At 40.0% G+C, this 20611-nt stretch overlaps 2 protein-coding genes across 3 annotated transcripts; both read left to right on the top strand.

Moving 5' to 3' along the window:
- The first annotated feature begins 7 nt into the window (after window positions 1–7).
- LOC110045782 (uncharacterized) lies at window positions 8–10568 on the top strand. The gene is made up of 9 exons (XM_089287293.1): window positions 8–261; window positions 1622–1922; window positions 3828–4040; window positions 5288–5476; window positions 5908–6058; window positions 6693–6901; window positions 7669–7903; window positions 8285–8565; window positions 10230–10568. Exons 2-9 carry the CDS (start codon window positions 1632–1634, stop codon window positions 10371–10373), a joined length of 1713 nt encoding a protein of 570 aa, XP_089143419.1. The 5' UTR covers window positions 8–261; window positions 1622–1631; the 3' UTR covers window positions 10374–10568.
- A 612-nt stretch (window positions 10569–11180) lies between these two features.
- LOC110069383 (uncharacterized) lies at window positions 11181–20592 on the top strand. 2 transcript variants are annotated; one of them, XM_089287280.1, is made up of 9 exons: window positions 11181–11427; window positions 13354–13663; window positions 14100–14312; window positions 15469–15651; window positions 16147–16297; window positions 16864–17072; window positions 17703–17937; window positions 18324–18604; window positions 20319–20592. In XM_089287280.1, exons 2-9 carry the CDS (start codon window positions 13364–13366, stop codon window positions 20460–20462), a joined length of 1716 nt encoding a protein of 571 aa, XP_089143406.1. In that variant the 5' UTR covers window positions 11181–11427; window positions 13354–13363; the 3' UTR covers window positions 20463–20592. The 2 variants fall into 2 exon arrangements, with proteins under 2 accessions (XP_089143406.1, XP_089143405.1); XM_089287279.1 differs by lacking the exon at window positions 11181–11427 and adding an exon at window positions 11546–11740.
- Window positions 20593–20611: the final 19 nt, after the last annotated feature.

Raw genomic sequence — 20611 nt, 5'->3', positions numbered from 1 at the left:
GTTTGCGTACCCGCAACGTCAAAGTAAAGGTCAATTTTGACGAATCGGCATCCTGCAGTTGCTCGCTCGTTGGCTTCAAAGCGGAAACAGCGTCCTTTACATTGTATAATTTGTCCAAATGAACTGAACCAGGGCGTCAGCATATGTCAATCAAATCAACTGCGAGGATGAATTCATGTGGAAGTCCCAAAATGGCGTCGAGACAGCGGAGTCTGGTTTGCCTCGTTCTTAAGCTGAGGTGGCTGAGCTGAGGTAGTGCAGGTAGGCTTTGAAATGTATTCGGTTTGATTACCAGTGTTTACAGCCTTGTTATTGATCAGCTTCACATTGTGCAGTGCACAGAAAACTCCGTTTACAACTGATCGTTGAAATCTTTCAGATGCTGCTGACTTAAAGTTGTATTTCTGTATTTCAAGTTATTTTCCGCGGTGTTGAAATAGAAAAAGGAAAACGTCTGGAAGTAGACAGAGTAGGGAAGGTTGTTTTAAAATCTTAAAACCTCAACCCTGGAAACATTTCCGTATCATTCTATTCCTCATTGTGCACGCTGGATGTTTAATCAGGCATGGCCTCTAATATTGTCTTTGACATGAATTGCCAAACCTTAGCGGAACTGTTACATGCAGATGTGTGGGAGTTTGTAAAGATATAATAAATTCGATCAAAAAATCTGAAAGATATTTCTTTTCTTCCTTTGAAAAGCTGCAATAACGTCTAAAATCTGACCTGTTATCCATTTTCAGTCGTTCTATCTTCTAGGTTTTGTGTGCATGCCATTTGAGCGACATTGGCTTCACGGTCTGACGCGCACTTAACAAATAATGACGAAGCTAGGCTTTTGAACATTATGCTTTTATTTTCCCACTAAAATGCTTCACCTTAATGCTCCATTGTTTCCACTAAAATGCTCGGTTTCCCCTCAAAAAAGTCACTAAAATGCACGGTTAATGCTCACACATACGGTTTTTAATTTTTAATAATTTTAACGTTTCAACACAATTAATAGTTCAGAGTGCGTAACAAAAACGTATACTTAGTATAACAAGTTAACAACAACGTATGTAATAGTTTAAATACACCAAAAGACAATTCTCTAAATGATCTGTTGTTATGTTAATCCTTTGTCCCCTTTCAGTGATACTTAAGTGAAGAGGCTAAGTTACGTCTTTATTTTCTGGTAAAAACAGTTTTTACTTCTATTTTCTGTGAAAAAAAATATTAGTTATTTTCCAGGAAAATGCCACTAAAAGGCTCGAATAATGCTTAATGCTTTTGCCTCACTAAAATGCTCGAAAAGAATGCTAGCATAATGTACAAAAGCCTAAACGAAGCTTCGACTGAGGTTTTGTTGTAAAGCACGCAGGAAGCGGTAGAGCACGAAAGAAGTGTAGGGGGAAACACGACACGTAATCCTTTTTTGATTTATTTTTGTTCTGTTTTCTTTTTTAATGTTTTTAATTGTTTGTTTGTTTGTTTTTTGTCAACTAACATTGATAGATGCATAAAACGAACGAACAATGACCAAACTGAACCGTCAGCTTTATAACAAAGCAATCACAATTGGCATTTACCTTACGACTCCGCTTGGCTAGGAGATATAATACTTTCCTTTTTTTGTTAGGTTGTTAGTCATGTCACATGATTCACGGGCAGGCAAAGAATCCAGGACCCAAAGAAACACTGACAATCCAAGAAGCGGAAGAAGTGAAGGGGATAAAGCTGCACATAATGTCCAAGAAGAAGTGATGAAAATCCCCGAGAACAAAGTGGGACTTGTTATAGGAAAAAAGGGATGGAGAAGAAATGATATAAAGGAGCGAAGTGGAGTTCAAGCACTGGTCATCAAAGACTGCCAAGTTCGTATAACAGGAACAGAAGAACAGCGCGCCAAAGCCAAAACGTTAATTTACAGGATCTTAAGTGTACGTCATGGCAAATCTCCTTTTTTACCATTTATTCATATTCATTCACCCTCTTCCTGTCTTCATTTCTACCTGCCTGCCTGCCCGTGAGCTTCCTGTTTGTCTGTCTGTTTGTCTGTCTGTCTGTCTGTCTGTCTGGTAGTCTGTCTGTCTGTCTGTCTGTCTGTGAGCCTCTCTACCTGCCTGCCTTACCTGTTACCTGTTCGCCTTTACTACGATTTGGTGACGAAGGTTTCGACTTAAAATCACGGCGTTGCCACGGGCAACCTTCCTCGTTTCCAATGGTATCGTCGCCTCCAATTTCGCCTGCTTTGCTGCCAATGACGTCAAAGGCCGACAAGTTGCCACTGGAAACGGAGCCAGTTGCCCATGACAACGACACAAGTTGAACTGTAAAACAGGGACCGCGCAGGGGGTGGGGCTGGGGGTGCTTAAGCCCACCACTTTTTTGGCGGATTAAATCACTATTTCTTTTTACTAACGTAAACCAGGTCTGTCGTTAATAAAAGAGTACATTACATTATTTTATGTCAAACATGCGAACCTCTTAGGAAACGCTGCCTTTTTCTGATTTGTTCATTTCAATCCAATTTAGTTTTTTTGAGGGTTTTCTCATACAAACGCGGCCGGATGAGGCAGTTTGTCGTTAGGTTTGTTCCCGAACAGACGATTAGATTTTCACCTGCGCAATAATGGCATTCAGACTCTTGTTCCTATTTTCACTCGTTCTTGGATCGGTGTTTCTCGACGCCAATGGTTTAGTTGAGCACGAAGATGAAATTTCATCACTGGAAAAACTTGAGGGGGGTTTTGCAGAACGCAGTTTTTTTTATCAGAGCTGCTTATCGCCGTAAATATCTGAAACGGAGAGTTATGTACAGCTATGGTCATTGTGGGGAAGCAGGAAATACAACAGTGATAGGAACTCAACTATATTTCACTTCGGTTCAACAGCGTTACAAACATGGCGGTCAGGTTGAGTGAGTTTTTTAGCGGGAACGAAAACGTGTTTAGTACTGTCCCGAGTAGTGACGTAAGCAATGACGAGACGAAATACAGTAACGACCACCGACCGGAAATCACTCGAAATTAACAAATAACAGATTAAACGAATAGAAACGAAATAAACGTTCAAAGTCACTGTTTAAACTATTTCACAGTCATCCTGGATCATTCAACCCTGCAGTTATAATATAACAAACAAAGAAGCGCATATGATTTATGGTAACATGAACAAGCCAGGAAGCTGACTCCACACAAGCTAAGCTACTGCTTTGTCAAGAAGAAATGGTCGAAAATTTCTGACTTTTTTTTCCCAAAACTGAACATTGTTCTATTGAAGGTTAGTTTGGGCATTCGATGCTTTATTTAACTTATATTAACTTAACCTTACTTCTATATATGTGCATCACATTTCATATATATGATCATTTATTTTTATTTAGTTTAATTTTTTTTTCTTTAGAACCTGCGTGCAAAAAATCTTGCCAACCAATTGTTGATAAATTAACTGATATTCAAACTACGAAATCCACGGCTGAACAACCACAAAATTAACTTCACTATTGACAGTTTTAGATCCATTTCAAGCGATTTCAGAAGACTTAAATTTCAAATTTTCCCGGGGGAGCATGCCCCCGGACCCCCTATTTAGCTCACGCTTACGCGTTCGCATTAGCACCCCCCACTCGAAAAGCCCTTCCGCGGTCCCTGAAAACCTGGTCACCAAACTTTCGTCTCGCCTTACTCAGCTGATAATCGTAGTATGTTTGTGTGCCCGTATGCCTGGCCGCCTGTCTGCCTACCTTCCTTCTTTCATTCTGTCATCTCTTCCTTGTTTTGATGTCCTTTATCATATTTTCCGGCTTGTTAGTTTAAATTCTCTTAATCTTATTCGATACGCAGGGAGAAGGCAGCCCTGATCAAGCGTCTTGGAAAAAACTGGACTTTATACCCGAGGAATATATGGGTCAAGTCATTGGAAAAAGGCGCGAACATTTAGACAAAATAGAACAAAAAACTGGGGCAACTTTGAAGGTCTGGGGATGGAATGGCCTCTGTATCAAGGGCTCTCATGAGAGCCAAAAGAGAGCTATTCGGGGAATAAAGGAACAAGTGGTAAGTCTTGTTATGAAACAATCCGTATAGTAGGTTGACCTAGTAGGTCCTTAACTTGATCTGGTTTTCTAACGTTATCATTCAAGAGAAGCAAAGAGGAGAATATACAAGAACATTAAGCGAAGCTCACAACGAGTGAACACCGGTTTTAGTAGGTCCTAAAATTTTTATCCCATGTCTTCTGTAATGCTAACTGTATTAAACGCACCAGCTATAATTGTCTGACGTAAAGAAGTTTATTTATCGACGACCTGAACTCTTAACTACATATCATTGCCAGTGGTTTCTAGAACAAAGTAGTACAAATATGTTACCTGAAGAGCGGAAATAACTACCTACAACATTGGAAATACGAGACAGAAACGATGAAAAGCGACATTTACCTGGCGATAAGGATATGACGAGGAAGTAACTTTGCTTGTTAGAACATAACCGCAGTTGACTGTCCCGTCCTACGGATGCCAGTGCAGCTATGGCCCGGTTGATCCGTCGAATTTCTGCCGTGTCGAATTTAATTCAACGAATTAATTAAATTCGACAGAAATTCGACGTCTAAATCGGCTGCCGCATTTCTGCCGCACGTTCGACTGGTCTTGTCGCATTATCCGACAGTAATGCGACACCGATTCAAACGTCGAATTTCTGCCGTGTCGAATCTAATGCATACATTATGTTAATGTATGGAGCATGCGTAAATTTGGTCCCGCAAAAGAAAAAGAAGAAACTTGGCAATTACCGTCCCAATGCAACATGAACATATTGTAACACATACTACTGCATTGTCAGCCTTCTCCTTCTCGTTCCATTGCCGGACAATTTTTTCGCAAAATTTATCTCCTTCGTTGTATAGTATCTTTTGTCCGCCACATTGAATACTCTACGTTTAAGACATTTTCCGCTGGCCGACATACCCAACAGTATTAATTTGAATTAAGTGCAACACAAGTTCGACGCATGAATCGACAGTCGCATTTCTGCCGCACTTAATAGAAGTAAAAAACCACGGAAGAAATGCGACGTATGAACCAGGCCTATGCTTACTCATTCTTCCTACCTGCACCATATTTTTCTCAGTTTACCCTAGTGAATTAGCGAAGACTTAACTTCAGATTGAATCAGAATTTCTATAAATAAATCGTCGCTGCTGCAGGTCGATACCAAATGAGAGTTCAATAAATCACGCTATTTGAGAATCCAGTCTATAGTTCCATTGATTTATTGCCACTTGTGATTTTGTTTTACTCAAGAACATTTTGATAAGACGCTCACAGGCTGGTCAACAACAGTTAGTGCGGATTGTTCATGTGGACACAACCCAGTTGGACCTGACCCACAAGTTTGAGCTGTCCGTCGTACAACCTCCAAATGACCGTTGCGCTGAGGAAACTAAATACTATCAACTGAAACAACTGGAGCATTCCTCGCAAGATCTGGAGGTGATTTTAGTCAAAACTTAGTACTTGGAATTATGTGGGAAGCGACCGCCTTCTTAGTCTTTAAGGTTTATGGACGGTCAGTGTAAAACGCAGACTGCGGACTGCAAACCAGGGGTAAAATGCAGAATGAGGGAAAACTGTAGACTGCAGACTGTAGACCTTTCAACTGAATCGTATCACCATTTCTATAGACTATCATCATTCAAAGCTAACCGAGCTAACAGGCTAACCGGAGCGTTATTCAGGCTTACCGGAGTGCAGACTTTCACTACGATTAACCTGAATAATCGCAGTTTACGGTCAGCGCTCGATAATGGCAATATTACGATCTACACTTAAAAATTCTTTAGTTTGCAGTCTGCATTTTCCCCCTGGTATGAAGACGGCAGTCTGCATTTTACATCTGACACATCTGCACACTTTACTGGCAGGATGAACAGGATAGCTTCATTGGTATAGACAAATTGAGAGATGAACTCCTCATGGTGTTAAAGAACATTCACAAAGAAAAGGAAGAGCAGACGTTAAAAGTAGTTATTTGGTGTCACCTCGGCCATGCCTACATAAAGGAAGTAGGCGAAGGTGAGAGAAAGATGCAAAAGTTTCACTCAGCAGGTTTTATTCTTTGACGTTGAATTTCACTGAAGTGATGCAACTTAAACAAACCACAACGACGACGGCAACGAGATCGTCACTGTGCACGTGCGTTATAAATCTTTGTACGGCATTTCTTTGCCGTCCTCTGCAAAACAACGTCGTGAAATGACCAAGTTTTGGGTGGTTCGAGGAACGTGAACGACGACGGCTAATTTTAAAAGCCGAGTTATGAAACTCTTACATGACAAAACTAGTGGCCGGGTTACGTAAATGATGTACTATTTTTTCCCGCGGTTAATGAACAGAGTGACGTTGAGTATGGGAAATTAAAGTTGAGTTGACTTATGCAAAATGTATCGCCAAAACATGGAAATAAAAGACATTGTGAGAAAAAGCACATACCTCTAAGAATAAATGAAAGGTGTTGTTGTAGTGTAGTGTAGAGTAGTGTGTCTTCAGTCAAGTTTTCCTGCGCCATTCATTTGGTATATATACAAACGTGATACTGAGAGAAGTATCCGAAAATTATCTTTAACCAAACAAGCAGTGGATTTTTTGTTGGCTTGTAGCTATATTGAATGTTCATCTGGAGAGTATATATTTTCTTCTATTGATTCAGACGACGAAAAAGAGGACTATTTCACTCTTGCTGAAATCAAAGAAAAACTCGAGGAAGAAGGAAGCTGGAAGACCTCAATCTTCGAAGGTGGCTTAGACGATATAGAAATTGAGCGAATTGAGAAGCATCTGGAATCCCATGCAGTTAAGGAAGACATAAGATACGACTTTGCCTTCCTTACTCCTTCTTGTAGAGATGTTCGTGTTAAGGTACAATTTTGGTAGTTTTTCTTCGAATTCCAAGAGTTATTAGTTGAATAAGTACGTCTCTTTCTGCCAAAACCCAAATATCCCCATTTGAAACCCTTTAAAATGGGACAGAGGTCCTGCACACACATGGTGCCCATATTGTCGTAACTCTCTTCACTAGATTATTGGGAGTGGATGATCCTTGGTTAAGAATTTCAGTCTTAATTGAAAAGACCAGTGGCAAAACTGTTGTCATGGCAACGGTACGACAGGTGTCATTTTGTTCTTTTGTGATGTAAATTTCTGGTGTCAAGTTTAAAGAACACTGCTCTACAGATATTATTGATTCAGTATCTCACTGTTTCAGTGGAACTATTTATGACGCCATCACTTTTCTCATTTACGTAATACAAAACGTAAATAAACAATAGTGTTTAACGCGAGCATTGCGAGGTATTTATTAGTATTGTAATTACTATAAGTGTTGTAGCTTGTGTTGTATTGAATAAAAACATAATAACAATAAAAAACAACGATATGACAACAGGCGGATTTATTTTCGCTTTCGCTCAACGCGTATCGCGCTAGCCTGCTAATCCACCTGTTCTACAGGCTATTAAAACGAAAGATCATATTCCAAAAAGGAAAACGCCATTCTTCTTTATTTTGAAAAACCTTTCAAATAAGCGGCAATTATTCTGTACTTCACTGGCACTTTAATAATGGGTAGGGACGAATGTTTTCTCTCTACTTTGTAGATTTCAACTAACTCTTTTTTACCTTCCTAGGCATGGCTTACAGAGAAGGATGCTGCACAAGAAGAAGACGAGACAACCTCCATGGCGTTCTCTCGCAATGCACCAGTTCGTGTTAAGAACATCTTGACTCGCGCGTTGCCTGATGGGCAGGGTGATTCATCAAACTCGCCATGTTTTTACATGTGCTCTCACTATCAGCGCAAAATGAGTGTAGACATCTTGATGGTTTCGAAAACATTTGACTACCGTTTGTTGATAAGAACATGTAAGAAAGAACTCTAAAATTTATTACTTTTACTTTTTACTGTGTAATAAACCACAAAAACCTATAACGCAAATAGATTCGCTTGTTGTTACGCGCTTAAAAACATATATGGATAACTGACCAAGCGTGAGGTCAAGATGGCTGGATATTGGCCAAGTTCATTTTTGCGAATTTATGGACCGAGATGGAGTAGAAGCTAGTAGAGAAACTAGTTGTTTTTGCGGGACAAAGCGCGTAATCCCGATAACGCCATCTTACCCGCTCTGGTAGCCAATCACAGCGCAATATTTGCCCACCCATGAAATTGCGATTTACATGAGTAGGACAACTTAAATTAATTGGGCCAAAACCGTAATCTCCATTCTGCACTGTTTATTCTAGGCAGAAGCTATGTCGCAAAAACACCAGAAGCCGAAGAAGAAGACAAAATTCTAGAAAGCTACCTGATGGGAATGAAGATTGAAGAAGGTAAGCTGGTATTGCCACCGGTCTCCGAGCGTCCAGACGGGTTTGATCTGTTTTACCAGCGCCGCAGTTTGAGGAAAACTTACCAGTATGAAATAGATGGAGAAGAGTTCAGCTTGATTGTTTGTAAAGATCAAGCAAACACCGTGGATCCCGTCGAGACTGAAGTGAGGGACGTTCATACAGCAGCCACAAAGGTCAGTATTGCTAATTAATTCTCCATGTCATTTAAGGTGGATCAAAACAGTTTCCAGCACTCAGATTTTGATGGGTCGTTATAACTACTCTTTATCACTTGATGCTACAATCATGGTATCAAACAACTGCCCAACCATTGGTGAACACGTTGTTATCATTTTCGTAACACAATAGGTTACCATAGCAACAGTATGACCTGCTAAAAACACCCTTAATTACAGCTTTAGGGGCTTACAATTCAAAAACGGCACGGTGAATTTTTTTCTATATAGTCAACATTTGATAAGCATAGGACGCAATTTTTGGCAAAGTTTAAAAACATTCTGTAGGTAGGGTTCAGCGCCACCGTAAATTTTCCAAGAGTACTTGAGCCAATCTTGAAAACGTTGGGTTATCCACATAGTTAGATATTTTTTAATCTTTTTCATTTCCCTGGAGGGGTGGGGGTACCCCCCTATGAGAGTGTTGCTCTAAAAAAACTGTTTGTTCTAAAATTAGGTTTTACCTTCCCTTAGAGTAACTAGGCCGTGAATTCTCGCGAGACTTTTAGGGTGTAGAGCTTTTTTCCTGCTGTGAACGGTTAGCTTTTTTTGGTAATCCTGCTACTCTCTATTGTCTGATTTCCCATAAATTTTATGTTCGGGATGCCTTGTGGAGTCGAGTGCCTAGAGTCGATCCTAGATCATAGTCTCTTGTGAACATCCGTTCCTCCTTTGCGTGCAAGCAGCAATTATTTCCCACAATTATTACTATTTTGAAACAATTCCATTTTCTCGTGCAAGGAGATGAAGACGAGCGTATCTTCGTGACTGTAGGGACCGTGAATTTTAGCATAAGAACTCGTTTTCTTCGCAAGTGTATTTTCATCGCGAGCGGTCGCCACTTTAACAGAGAGAGATAGTGATGTAATCATGCCGGTTTGTTGCAAGCGCAAATGCTCTGTTCCCTTGAGGAGAGTGTAACGAACCGCTGGATACCGGAGGACATTGCATGCAGAGCAGAACGTGCACTGTACTCATAAAGTTTAGATGCATAAAACGGCTTCCTGGCTTAAAACTCGCCGTTTGATATCAAGCATTTCAATACGCAAAGGAACGATCAAAAAGTTTTTTTTTTTTGCTGCAAGTTGTTCGCCATACAAAAAGTGAACTGCCCAGGGAGTAGATCGGTTTTTCACTTTATATTAGATTTTATAAGTGTATCTTTTCGATATTGTAATTCTCAGCTCCTAACCAAAGCAACCCTGATTAAGATTGATTTTTTCGTAAGTGATGTTTGCAAGTAAGTAATGTAACGTTAAATAGGTAATGTCGTAGGTAATAAATGATGTTTGTGAGTAAGTAATATGGCGCAATGTAAGTTGGTAATTGATGTAAAATAACATTTTGTACACAGTGATAGATACAAACTAGTAATGTAGCTTATTCTAAGTAGATTTAAGTACTGTGTTGTAAGTAGCAGGCGTTGTAATGTAAGTAAAGTACTGTAAATGTAATGTGATCATATGCAGTGTAAATAAAATTGAAAAAATTTGTATGCAAAGGAAACGTTGCACTGCAGCTGCACTGATCTCGACCAGTCATGCATTCTCTCCCTCGCTCACTCAAAGTAAGAAACTAATTTTCTTTTCTTTTCTTTTCTTTTGCTTTCTTTTGCCGCGTAGACTGACATACATCTTCACTGTGAGGAATGGGACCAGGTGCTTGCTGAAGGAAATGACTGGGAACCAGAACAGATAGTCGACAAACTACCTTCTTTTTTACAATTTCTAAGAGAAGTTCAGATAAACGTAACTGGTGGCAAGTGAAGGGGTTGTTTTAATGCAGACTCAACTCTTTATTACAAAACACTCAGAGTGACTTTAATTTCTTCAGAGTCACCTTGGAAAAAAGTAAAGGATTCTGGTTGTTGTAGTCAAATGACGTCATCATGCAAATTACCTACTGAGCCACTTGCTTTGTAAACTTCAATAAAACACAAGAAAACAAAGAGAAATAGGAAATTTATTTTGACTGTTTTTACTGTCAAATTGAAGTTAGTGTTTTTTCCTTGTCGCCCGAAGAGGAGACCCAGTTGTCGCTTCGAGTTCAGGTTGCGACAGCAGTATCGCCAGTGCTTACAGCCTTGAGCGGAGTGTGGCTTGACGACAAATGTGTTCAGCTGTAGAATATCTTTAGTTAAAGGCAATTTTAATGTCGATTGATTTGTAACTCTGGTTTCAAACTCGAGTCGAGTGGATTGGATCGGAAGGCGAAAAACATATTACTGCACAACCAAGTGGACAAGAGGAAGGGCCCTCGCAACGATATTCCTCTCGTGAACTCAGCTAAATAGCATAATGCGGCTCCAAACAAGACAAAAAATAAATGTCCTAATTAGTAACAAAAGCCACTTGTCCCTACCTCGAACCAGTCTTATTTAAAGGCCACGGTTACGCTTCCTCTTAAAATCTTCACTTTTCAACTTCCGGATTCTAATAACGGTTTTATTGTACTACATTCTATAGTTTTTCTTCCTTTCTTCAGGAAATAAAACTCATGAAAATGAAAAACCGTCGCTCACAGTTACGGAGAGCCATTCCTCCCCCTGTTAGGTAAGCATTTGTTTTGTTTCCGGGCCCAAGTTTTTCCGAGAGAGACTCGAGCCAAAAGGTCATTTTCGACGAAACGATATCCTGCAGTTACTAAGCAATTAGCTTAGAGGCGGAAACAGCGTCCTTGTATCCGCAAGTTTGTCAAAAATAACGAAACAAGGGTATCAGCACGCGTTACTTAAAACCAGAACCAAGAGGAGGAGCAAATCGCAATTTTCAAAGGTCTACAAGACTCCGGGGGTTCGCCTCGTTGGAACGCTAAATTAAGGTACGAGGAATCGCGAAACCTTATTTGCTTTTCGTTCACAATACAGCCGCTAGCTTCATAACAACTATAGTGCGCTATGAGCGAGTCTGTGGAAGTATTACATAGAGTTAGATTTAGAGTATAACATGACTCATTTAAAATGAAGTCAAATACATGCAGGCCTGGGCTCGCATGATCGCCTGATAAGTTAAAATTAGATTTCGTCACGGAATTAGGAACATCACGCAACATCTCTCGCCACTGAACGTAGTGTAATGACCAGAAAGTATCGGCTGCGATCGAAGGAGACCAGGTGGCAGCCGGGAAAAAATAGGTAATGAAATTCTCTGAAAGGACAAATATAGGCCGTTAATATGTAGTATATACAGATTGAGAGACTATTGTAGCAAATTTACGGACTTATAAATTCAAGTCGAAGAGGAGAGTTCGTATATGCATAATTAATACACGTTATGAGCTTTTCAGAGATTATTTCGCACAATTACTCTTGGCTTTGCTCCTCTCATTTTGCGGCTTAGCAGCCCGCGTATTTTGCCACCGCGTGCAAACGAAATCGCCAGCCACGCATACTGTACGCACACGTTGCGCTTTGAATCAGAAAGATGAAGTGAACCAGGAAGAATGTTCAATCAGTCTGATAAACACGCATGATACTCATGAATGACTAATGTGCGCGCTAGCAGAAACTAAAACTACGAATCAAAGAAGCTGTGCCAGCTTGTCAGACAAGGTTTCGGCCTGAGAAAACAAAGCCGCGAGCCGCCGAAAACAGTCACAATTTGCGTTTACTGACCACTCCTCTTGGCTGAGGCTTTATACTTTCTTCTTTGTCTTAGTATCTTGTTAGACTTTTACATTTCTAATCAACCTTGTTTGCCCTTGGTTGATTACTTTTAGGGACGCGCCATTATTTTTCTGAGGGGGTGGAGGGGAGGTGGGCAATTTTCTGTTGCATGAGTTTTTTTTTCTCACCTTTAGGTTGTGCATGATTTTTTTTGGTGGGGCAATAGTTTGTGCATGAATTTTTTTTTAACATCAAAAACAGGACCTGGAGAGTAGAAAGCACTTGCTCGATTTTTTATGGCTCCCCTTAGCTTGCACGACTTTTGTTTCAGCAGTTTTTGCTGTGCATGCAGGAATTCTTTTTTGGAAATTGCCCAACAACCCACCGCCCCCCTCCTCCCCCCATTCAAATTCGTCTTAAATCCGTCCCTTAACTAGAGTTTTACAACTGATCGTTGAAATCTTTCAGATGCTGCTGAGTTAAGTTATATTTCTGTATTTCAAGTTATTTTTAGCGGTGTTGAAATAGAAAAAGGAAAACGTCTGGAAGTAGACAGAGTAGGGAAGGTTGTTTTAAAATCTTAAAACCTCAACCCTGAAAACATTTCCGTATCATTCTATTCACATTTCCTCATTGTGCACGCTGGATGTTTAATCAGGCATGGCCTCCAATAGTGTCTTTGACATGAATTGCCAAAACTTAGAACTGTTACATGTAGTTGTGTGGGAGTTTGTAAAGATGTAATAAATTCGATCAAAAAATCTGAAAAATATTTCTTTTCTTCCTTTGAAAAGCTGCAATAACGTCTAAAATCTGACCTGTTATCCATTTTCAGTCGTTCTATCGTCTAGGTTTTGTGTGCATGCCATTTGAGTGATATTGGTTTAACGGTCTGACGTGCACTTAACAATTAACGAAGCTTCGACTGAGGTTCTGTTGTAAAGCACGCAGGAAGCGGTAGAGCACGAAAGAAGTGTCGGGGAAAACACGAGACGTAATCCTTTTTATTTTGTTCTGTTTTCTTTTTTAACGTTTTTAATTGTTTGTTTTTTTGCCAACTAACATTGACAATTGGCGTTTAGTTTACGACTCCGCTTGGCCAGGAGATTTAACGCTTTCCTTTTCTTCTTACCTTTTCTTAGCTTGTTAGTTATGTCACGTGATTCACAGGCAAGGAAAGATTTCAACACTGGCAATCCAAGAAGTGGAAGAAGACAAGGCGAACCAAACTTTAGCTTGAACGATAAAGCTGCACATAATGACCAAGAAGAAGTGATACAAATCTCCATGGACAAAGTAGGACATGTTATAGGGAAAAAGGGGTGGAGAAAAAAAGATATAGTGGAGCAAAGTGGAGTTCAAGCACTGGTCATCAAAGACGACCAAGTTCGCTTAACAGGAACAGAGGAACAGCGCACAAAAGCTAAAATGATCATCTACGAGATCATACGTGTACGTCTTGGCAAAATGTCCTTTTATCTGACCTTAAACCATTCATCTTTCCACCCTCTTCCTTCCTTCAGCTCTGCCATCTACCTGCCTGTCTGCCTATCTGCCTGTCTGCCTATCTGCTTGTCTGACAGTGAACCTGGCTGCCTTTCTGTTTATCTGTTTGTCTCTCTGTCTGTGTCTGTTTGTCTGTCTGTCTGTCTGTTTGTCTGTCTGTCTGTCTGTCTGTTTGTCTGTCGGTCGGTCTCTCTGCCTGCCTGCCAGTACCTGTTTAATCGTCCGCCTATCTGTTTGTATATGCCTGTATGCCTGCCTCATGTAAGGCCGGCTGGCTCTCTGTCTGCCTTCCTTCTTTCATTCTGCAATCCCTTCCTTGTTTTGCCCTTCCTTTTTCATATGTTCCGGCTTGTTAGTTTATGTCCTCTTATTCAATACCCAGGGAGAAGGCAGTCCTGATGAAGGTTCTTGGAAAAAACTGGACTTTATACCCGAGAAATATATGGGTACAGTTATTGGAAGAAACAGCAAAAACTTAAACAAAATAGAACAAAAAACTGGGGCAACTTTGAAGGTCTGGGGATGGAATGGCCTCTGTATCAAGGGATCAACTGAGAGTCAAAAGAGAGCTATTCGGGAAATAAAGGAACAAGTGGTAAGTCTTGCTATGAAGGAATCCGTAAATCGCGGTCTGGTTTAAATTTTGCAATGTGAACCAGAGGAGAAAACATTAAAAGCGTATTAACCGAACGTCACAATGAGTGGACACAGGTCTTAGTAGGTCGTAAACTTTTCTTCCCATATCCTCTGTAATGCTAACCCTTATCACATCTTATCAGGCAGACTCCTTTTGTAAGCGCGCGGACACTAGATAAAAAAATAGATAAAAAATTATTTTAAAAGGTAAAAATATACAACTTCTAAGATTAAGGCTAAAATGTCATGTATAACAATAGAAAATGAAATTCACGTACTTTCAAAACAGTTATAAATTTGGCCTCCAGAATAATAAAAAGACTTTTGTTGCTGCTTCACTTCGTACTCTTGGCAAATGCAAAAGGTATCCCTTCCTTTAGTCTGTTGAAGCGAGACATCTCGATTAAAAATAAAATTATTTTTTTTAAAAAAACTGAGGCACTTTGCCACCATTATGCATCTAAGGACTAGGTTATATGTACATGTTTCATGCGCCTATCTTCTGGTGCCTTATCACGGTTATGATGTCTTACAATCAATCGCGCAGCTTCCTGTAAAGCTTTTCTATGAAATCAGAATTCAATTTAATTGCCCGCAGGAGTTCCATAACCGTTTGATACAGGTCATACCGTATTGCTAATCCTACGGATGCCAGCGCAGCTCAACTGTACTTGCTCGTTTCGCTTCCTCCTCCCCCAGGATCGGATTGTTCGAAAGCCGATTAACGCTAGCCCTGGATTAAATGTTAACCAAAGTATTAATCTTCTTGTTTAAATATGTTTTTCACTACGAGTTTATGTTTTGTGTAATCTGAGATTATTCAAATTCAAAACTGAAGGAGAAACAAGAAAACAGAATAACCTATCCGAAAAGTTACAAAACTTAAATTCTCGCCAATCCTGGGTTAGCTTAATGGGACTTTGAACAACCCGGCCCATATTTTTGTCAGGTTATCCTAGAAACTAAATCAGTGAAGACTGAATTTCAGATTGAATCAGAATTTCTCTAAATTAAATCCTCACTGTTGCAGGTTGATACTAAGTATCACGTTATTTGAAAACCAATCCAATCTAGATTTCCATTGATTATTGTCACGTTTGATTTTTGCTCTACAGGCTGATCTACGCTCACAGGCTAGTCAACAACATTTAGTGCGGCGTGTTCATGTGGACACAACACAGTTGGACCTGAACCACAAGTTTGAGCTATCCGTCGTACAACCTTCAAATGACTACAGCCCTGACGAAACTAAATACTATCAACTGAAACAAGTAGAGCATTCCCCACAAGATATGAAGGTAATTTTCCCGCGGTGAGGGTGTGTTGCCCGCTTCCCAAAACGCTTAACCCACTTCAGACAAACATCTCCAATTTTCGCCACTCTATTCTGGAGCTGAACAAAATTTTGATACCTTATCTAAGACCTGATCCTTATCAATACCCTTTGTAAGACCTGCTTTATAATTAGTACCCTATAGTTCAGAGTTAAAGGCATTGTGAAGGGCTTCTGTTGATTGTCTGAAAGAATAGCTTCTTCTAAGCAACATACCCAATTCAAGACTAGAGTACAAAAACTATTCCCTATTTGAGACCAAAATGGCGAAAATCGATACCCTATTTCTAGCCAAAACCGTTCAAAAACCATACCTTTTGGGCCGCACATACCTATAAAGCCCATGCAACGGAGTACCCCCTGACGGTAATGTTAGTCAAATACTAGAAGCGACCAACTTCTCACACTGTTATTAGTCTTTTAGGTTTGTGGACTAACATCTGACATGCACACTTTACAGGATGAACAGGATGGCTTCACTGACATAGACAAACTGAGAGATGAAATTCTCATGGTGTTAAAGAACATTCACAAAGAAAAGGAAGAGGAGACCTTAAAAGTTGTTATCTGGTGTCACCTCGGTCATGCCTACATAAAGGAAGTAAGCGAAGGTGAGAGAAAGATGCAAAAGTTTCACTCGCCAGGTTTTATTCTTTGTGTTGGAATTTCAAAGTGATGCAATGACGAAATTAAGACAAGTTACCACTACGTAGCACATGCAAACTAGGAGGAATACATTGGCGGTTCATTTAGCTTAGTTACAACAATCTGTATCACTATACTGTACCGGGGCTTTTCTATGTTTACGACGTTCTCTCCTCACACAATCGCATCGACGGTACAGAACGTTTGGAATGGCAATTGACCCATCATGATGCAAAATATATCCGCAAAACATTGAAATAAAAGACATTGAAGGAAAAAGCACACGTGTACCTTAAAGAATAAATGACTGCGCCTACTTGCACTTGTGGATTAAGTACAAGTTAACAAAAACATTTTGTTGTAATGTGTCTTCAGCCAAGCTTTCCTGCACCGTGCACTTGATGTACAAACGTTATATAGAAGTATCCGAAAAATATCTTTAACCCATGCCCAACAATCATTGGGTCTTTCGTTGGCTTGTAGCTATATTTAATGTTCACCTGAAGAGTAATATTTTCTTCTATTGATTCAGACGACGAAGAAGAGGACTATTTCACTCTTGCTGAAATCAAAGAAAAACTCGAGGAAGAAGGAAGCTGGAAGACCTCAATCTTCGAAGGTGGCTTAGACGATATTGAAATTGAGCGAATTGAAAAACACCTGGAATCCCACGCAGTCAAGGAAGATATAAGATACGACTTTAAGTTCATCACTCCATCTTGTAGAGATGTTCGTGTTAAGGTACAATTCTGGTACAGTTTTTCTTCGAATTCCAGTAATTATAAGTTGAATGATAAAATCTCTCTCTGTCAAAAACCAAATAAAATTATCCTCATTTGTAACCCTTTAAAATTGCAAAAAGAAAAAAGACCTAGTAAAGTGGGACAGAGGGTCTTGTTCGAAACTCATATGGCACTCATGTTGTCGTAACTCTCTCCACTAGATTATTGGGAGTGGATGATCCTTTGTTAAGAATTTCAGTGTTAATCAAAACAGGACCAGCGGCAAAACCGCTGTCATGGTGATTGCACGGCGGGTGTCATTGTGTTTCTTTTGTGATGTACATTTCTAGTCTCAAGTTTAGAGAACTCTGCTCTAATATTTCCAGAAATATTCCCTTTTTACTGTTTTAGTGGAACTATTTTTGATGTCATCACTTTCCTCATATTTATAATACAAAAACCGTAAATATCTCTAAAACGACTGAAGATATTCCAAAAAGGAAAACGCCAATCTTTTTTTTATTTTGAAAAGCGTTTCAAATAAGCAGCCAGTATTCTTTGCTTCATAGGCACTTTAATAATGAGTAGGCACCGACGTTTTGTGTCTACTTTGTTGCGTACAGCTACTACCTTCTTTTTTTTTACCTAGGCATGGCTGACTGAGAAGGATGCTGAACACGACGAAGACGAGACAACTTCCATGGCGTTCTCTCGCAATGCACCAATTCGTGTTAAGAACATCTTGACACGCGCGTTGCCTGATGGGCAGGGTGATTCATCAAACTCGCCATGTTTTTACATGTGCTCTTACTATGAGCGCAAAATGAAAGTAGACATTTTGATGGTATCCAAGACATTTGACTACCGTTTGTTAATAAGGACATGTAAGAAAAAACTCTAAAATTTGTTACTTTTACTTTTCACTATTTCATAAACAAAAGAAAACTTATAACGCAAAGGACTGGCTTATTGTTGCACACTCAAACACATCTATGGCTATTTGACCAAGCGTGAGGTCAAGATGGCTGGATATTGGCCAAGTTCATTTTTGCGTATTTATGGACCGAGATGGAGTAGAAGCTAGTAGAGAAACTAGTTATATTCGCGGGACAATGCGCGTGATCCCGATAACGCCACCTTGCCCTCTCGGGTAGCCAATCACAGTGCAGGATTTGGTTCACCTTGCCCACCCATGAAACTGCGATTTACATGAGTAAGACAAATTAATGGAGCCAAAACCGTAATCTCCATTCTGGACTGTTTATTCTAGGCAGAAGCTATGTCGCAGAAACATCAGAAGCCGAAGAAGAAGACAAAATTCTTAAGACGTACCTGATGGGAATGAAGATTGAAGGAGACCGGCTGGTGTTGCCACCAGCCTCCGCGCGTCCAGACGGGTTTGACCTGTTTTACCAGCGCCGCAGTCTGAGGAAAACTTACCAGTATGAAATAGATGGAGAAGAGTTTAGCTTGATCGTTTGTAAAGATCAAGCAAACACCGTGGATCCCGTCGAAACTGAAGTGAGGGACGTTCATACAGTAGCCACAAAGGTTAGTATTGCTAATTTTAAATTCTCGATGATATGATCCTGTATTTGATTTGATGTAAATGTTTAAAGGAACAATGTGAAGCTAAAAAGAAATCTGGCGCCCTAAATTTCGCGAATTTGCAAAGGGATTTTGTGTTTGCAAAATTTCAGAGTGCTTGAGCCAAACTTGAAAACCTTCGGTTATCCACATAGATATTTTTCAGTCTTTTTCATTGCCATGGAGGGGTGGGGGTACTCTCCTATGAGAGTGTCGCTCCAAAGAACTGTTTGGTCTAAAATTAGGTGTATAAGGTTTTCCCTTTCCTTGGAGTAACTAGACCGTGAATTCTTGCGTGACTTTTACGGTGTAGAGCTTTTTTCCTGCTGTGAATGGTTAGCGTTTTCTCGTAATTATGCTATTCTCTCGTTATTTTCATTGTCTGATTTCCCATAAATTTTAAGATCAGGATGCCTCGTGGAGTCGAGAGCCTAGAGTCGATCCTAGATCGTAGTCTCTTGTGAACATTAGTTCCTTCTTTGCATCCAGGCGGCAACTACTTCCCACAAGTGTTACTTTTTATAATTTACTTTTTGAAACAATTCCATTTTCTCGTGCGAGGAGATGAGAACGAGCGTATCTTCGTGACTGCAGGGACCTTATTCGGCATAACAACACGTTTTCTTAGCAAGTTTATTTTCATCGCCAGCGGCCGCCTTTTAGACGAAGAGAGAGTGACGCAATCGTGCCGGTTTCTACCAAGCACTAGCGTTCTGTGTCAGCTTGAGGAGAATGTAACGAACCGCTGGATACCAGAGGACATTGCATATAGAGCAGAACATGCACTGTACCGATAACGTTTAGATGCATAAAACGGCTTCCTGGCTTAAAACTCGCCAGTTTATATAAAGCATTTCAATACGCAAGGAAGGATCAAAAGCGTTCTTTTTCGCTGCGAGTTGTTCGTCACACGAAAAATGAACTCAGGGCGTGGATTGGTTCTTCACTTAATCTTAGATTGAAGTGTATCGTTTCGATATCGTAATTCTCCTAACCACAACAACTCTAATTTAGATTGATTTATTCCTAAGTGATGTTTGTTAGTAAGTAATGTCGTTTATCATATGGCTAGCTCCGTGAGCGGGCAAGATGGAGCTATCTTACCCGCTCGGGACTACCCGCCGTGTCCCGCAAGAAAAATTTCCCCAAAAGCCATATAATAAATCCGTTATTGACCAAGCTTGTTCGACCAAGATGGCTGGATATTGGCCTCGTTCTTTTTTTTTGCGAGTTTATGGACCTCGATTCCGTCTCGGTCCATAAACACGCAAAAAAAAAAAAGAACTTGGCCAATATCCAGCCATCTTGACTTCACACTTGGTCGATATAGGAAGTGCTGTCTGTAATTAAATAAGCAGTATATGGCGCATTGTAAGTAGGTGATGTAGCATTTTGTAATTAATAGATACAAAGTAGTAATGTAGCGTATTATAAGTAGATTTACGTGCTGTGTTGTTAGTAGCAAGCGTTGTAATGTAAGCTGTAAAAGTAATGTAATATGTGCAGTGTAAATTAATTTTTTTAAAAAAAGATACGCAAAAACGTTGCGAATGCTTCCCATACTGCACTGCTCTTAAAATTCCATCTCGATAATTCGTGCACTCTCTCCCTCACTCACTCAAAGTAAGAGACTAATTTTATTTTATTTTATTTTATTTTGCTTTCTTTTGCCGCGTAGACTGACATACATCTTCACTGTGAGGAATGGGACCAACTCCTTGCTGAAGGAAATGACTGGGAACCAGAACAGATAGCCGACAAACTACCTACTTTTTTACAATTTCTAAGAGAAGTTCAGATAAATGTAACTGGTGGCCAGTGACGGAGTGGTTTGACTTCAGAGTCACCTTGGAAAAAGTAAAGGATTCTGGTTGTTGTAGTCAAATGACGTCATCATGCAAATCACCTGCTGAGCCACTTGCTTTGTAAACTTCAATAAAACACAACAAAACTGGTTCCGTAAAAAACCAA

Source organism: Orbicella faveolata, unplaced genomic scaffold (genome assembly GCF_042242905.1).
Source record: "Orbicella faveolata isolate gen_17 unplaced genomic scaffold, um_ofav_v1 contig_14, whole genome shotgun sequence".
In the NCBI taxonomy this organism is placed as follows: Eukaryota; Metazoa; Cnidaria; class Anthozoa; order Scleractinia; family Merulinidae; genus Orbicella; species Orbicella faveolata.
Note: the sequence above shows the minus strand (reverse complement) of the source record. Positions and strands in the feature narration are given on the sequence as shown.

What these genes read in the sequence shown, in the direction of transcription:
- LOC110045782 (XM_089287293.1), top strand. Translation starts at nt 1,632, where the DNA reads ATGTCACATGATTCACGGGCAGGCAAAGAATCCAGGACCCAAAGAAAC. An exon ending in ATTCCTCGCAAGATCTGGAG is followed by an intron (nt 5,477 to 5,907) that starts GTGATTTTAGTC and finishes CTTTACTGGCAG; the next exon opens with GATGAACAGGATAGCTTCAT. An exon ending in CCGTTTGTTGATAAGAACAT is followed by an intron (nt 7,904 to 8,284) that starts GTAAGAAAGAAC and finishes TGTTTATTCTAG; the next exon opens with GCAGAAGCTATGTCGCAAAA.
- LOC110069383 (XM_089287279.1), top strand. Translation starts at nt 11,682, where the DNA reads ATGACCAGAAAGTATCGGCTGCGATCGAAGGAGACCAGGTGGCAGCCG. An exon ending in CATAAAGGAAGTAAGCGAAG is followed by an intron (nt 16,298 to 16,863) that starts GTGAGAGAAAGA and finishes CTATTGATTCAG; the next exon opens with ACGACGAAGAAGAGGACTAT. An exon ending in TTCATACAGTAGCCACAAAG is followed by an intron (nt 18,605 to 20,318) that starts GTTAGTATTGCT and finishes TTTGCCGCGTAG; the next exon opens with ACTGACATACATCTTCACTG.